A 2,591-nucleotide genomic window follows, 5' to 3' on the forward strand; every position below is an offset into this window, starting at 1 on the left:
GAATTGATACCTTAATATTTTGTATTCCAATCTATGAAATTAATGTCCTTTCATTTATTGGGTATTTAATCTCTCCCAACAATTTCCTTTTAGTTTATTGCATATAAGTCCTTCCCATCCTTAGTTAAATGTATTCCTAAATATTTTAATTTTTACTTACTATTGTAAATTTTTCATTATGTGTGCACAAGACTAGCACTGAAGTACGTGTTGGTACTTTACCCCACCATCAGCTGAGTTCATTTATTAGTTCTAGTAGATTTTTTGCAGATTTTGGGGGGTTCCTATACAAAGGATCATGCTATTTACATAAAAAGAAAAATTTACCTCTTCTTTGCAATTTGAATGATTTTTATTTCTGCTTCTTGCCTAATTACTCTGGCTAGATCTTCCAGTACATGTTGAATGGCAATGGTGACACTTAGCAACTTTTTCTTGTTCCTGACCTCAAGAGGAATGATATGTTTTTCACTATTAGGGAAATGTTACAGGAAGGTTTTTCATATGCCCTTTAACATTAGAGAACAGAAATTCTCTCTCTTTTTTTTTTCCATGGAGGCATTTTATTTGCATATATGTTTTACATCCCTAGAAAAAGAATCCCAGGATTTTTCCTCCTGTGCGTTTTCGCCTTGCTTCCTCGTGGTCCATGATGCCAGCTGAGGTCGTCAATACAATGAAACCAAACTGATGGGATGGGAGCAGATTATTCTGCCATTTTTCTAGATCTTTGAGTTGCACATCAAATCTGGGACTAATCACTCCACACTTGTTTAACCTCCCTGTGAGGTTCACAACAATTTTCCCAGCTCTGTGATCATCAATGATTTCAAACTCAGCAATGTAACCACGCTTCATCATCACAGTTAGAAACCTGACGATGACTTTGGAGCATGGCCTGATAAGAACCTGGCGTTTGCCTCTCTTCTCAGCACTGTTGATGCTCTTCAGAGCATCAGCCAGGACGTTCATGCACACCGTTGTGGTGGCACAGAAAGATGGCCGAAAGAGCATAAATTCTCTTTTATTCCTTTGTTAAGGAGTGTTTTTATGAAGGAATGGTGTTTGATTTTGTCAAATGCCTTTATGGATCAACCAAGATGCACATCTATGGTATATTACATTATTTGGTTTTCTCATGTTAAATCACCTATGCCATGCATTTCTGGGATCAGCTCACTGGATTATGGGGCATATATCTTTTAATGTGCTGTTGGATTTGGTTCACTGGTATTTTGTTGAGAATTTTTACATCTATATTCATTAGGAATATTGGTCTGTAATTTTCTCTTCTTTTGGTATCTTTATCTGGCTTTGCTATGAGCATAATGCTAGCCTTATATAATGAGTTAATAAAGTTCCCTCCCTATTGAATTTTGGAAAAAGTTTGAACAGGATTGGTGTGAATTCTTTTTTGAATGTTAGATAAAATTTACCCATGAAGACATCCGGTCCTGAATATTAATTTTGGGGGATGTTCTTGATTAGTGGTTTGATCTCTTTACTTTAGATGCTGAGATTTTCTATTTCTTCTTGAGTCAGTGTAAGTTAGATTTTCCATTTCATCTAGTTCATCTAATTTGTTGGCATACAATTGGTTATAATAATATTTTATAATCCTTTTAATTTTTGTGAGATTGTAATTTTCCTTTAATTTCTGACTTTAGTTTTTCTTTCCTCTCTCTTTTCTGCTTTTTCAGTCCAAAGAAAATTAGTTTTTAATGTTAGTATTCTTTCCTAAGAATAAAATTAGGTTTTGTTGTTTCCCTCTATTGTGTTTTCATTTTCGTTCACCTAAAGATATTTTCTTATTTCCCTTGTGATGTATTCCTTGACCCATTACTTGTTTGAATGTATTCTTCCATATGTGTGATTTTTTTCATTTCTGTCTGTTGATTCCTAAATTTCATTTCATTGTGTTCATAAAAGATACATTGTATAGTTTCCATACATTTAAATTTATTGAGAGTTATTTTGCAACTTAATATATGATCTTTCCCAGAATGATCTGTGTGGACTACAGAAGAATGTGCATTCTGTTGTCATTGGTTGAATTGTCCTATGACCCTTTAACTGTTTTCTTGAGCTCTGAGGAAGGTGGTTCTGTCAGGATTATTTTAGTTCAAATATTTTATGGGGAAATGGAATCTAGGGCACCTCAGACCACCATGTTGGTTGACCAGAAAACTAAGTTTAATAATATTTTGATAAGCGACACTTGAACTCTTTGAAAACATTCCCAAAATCTAAATGAAACACTCCTTTCCCCACTTGTCCCAAAGCACACCTTAATTCACTTTGTTTATATCATTATTTCAAACTTGAAAATGGAAGCAAAGTGTGAAGAATAATTGTGTCATATATAAGAAGTAAAACAGGTAGAGTAAAATTTTGAATCCTGAGGTGATTTTTTAAGAACTATAGGGATCTAGATACATTAATTGAATTCTATTATATGTGATCATAGAAATAAAATGAATATACAGAGTAGATATAATCAATGCTGGCAGGTAACTGAGAAACCAAGAGGGAACAAGCAACTTCTTAGAAGAGGAGAGTTCAGGCTATTACCATATTTCAATACAGCAGTC

At 33.9% G+C, this 2,591-nt stretch overlaps 1 protein-coding gene across 1 annotated transcript; it reads right to left on the reverse strand.

The window, feature by feature from the left end:
• Positions 1 to 588: 588 nt before the first annotated feature.
• LOC101417889 (small ribosomal subunit protein uS8-like) lies at positions 589 to 972 on the reverse strand. Its single transcript, XM_058301277.2, has one exon. It carries the CDS (start codon positions 970 to 972, stop codon positions 589 to 591), a length of 384 nt encoding a protein of 127 aa, XP_058157260.1.
• Between the last annotated feature and the right edge of the window lie 1,619 nt (positions 973 to 2,591).

This window comes from Dasypus novemcinctus, chromosome 7 (assembly GCF_030445035.2).
Source record: "Dasypus novemcinctus isolate mDasNov1 chromosome 7, mDasNov1.1.hap2, whole genome shotgun sequence".
Taxonomy (NCBI): Eukaryota; Metazoa; Chordata; class Mammalia; order Cingulata; family Dasypodidae; genus Dasypus; species Dasypus novemcinctus.

Bases quoted from the DNA above. Each gene is read 5' to 3' on its own strand.
- LOC101417889 (XM_058301277.2), bottom strand. From the start codon at position 972: ATGAACGTCCTGGCTGATGCTCTGAAGAGCATCAACAGTGCTGAGAAG.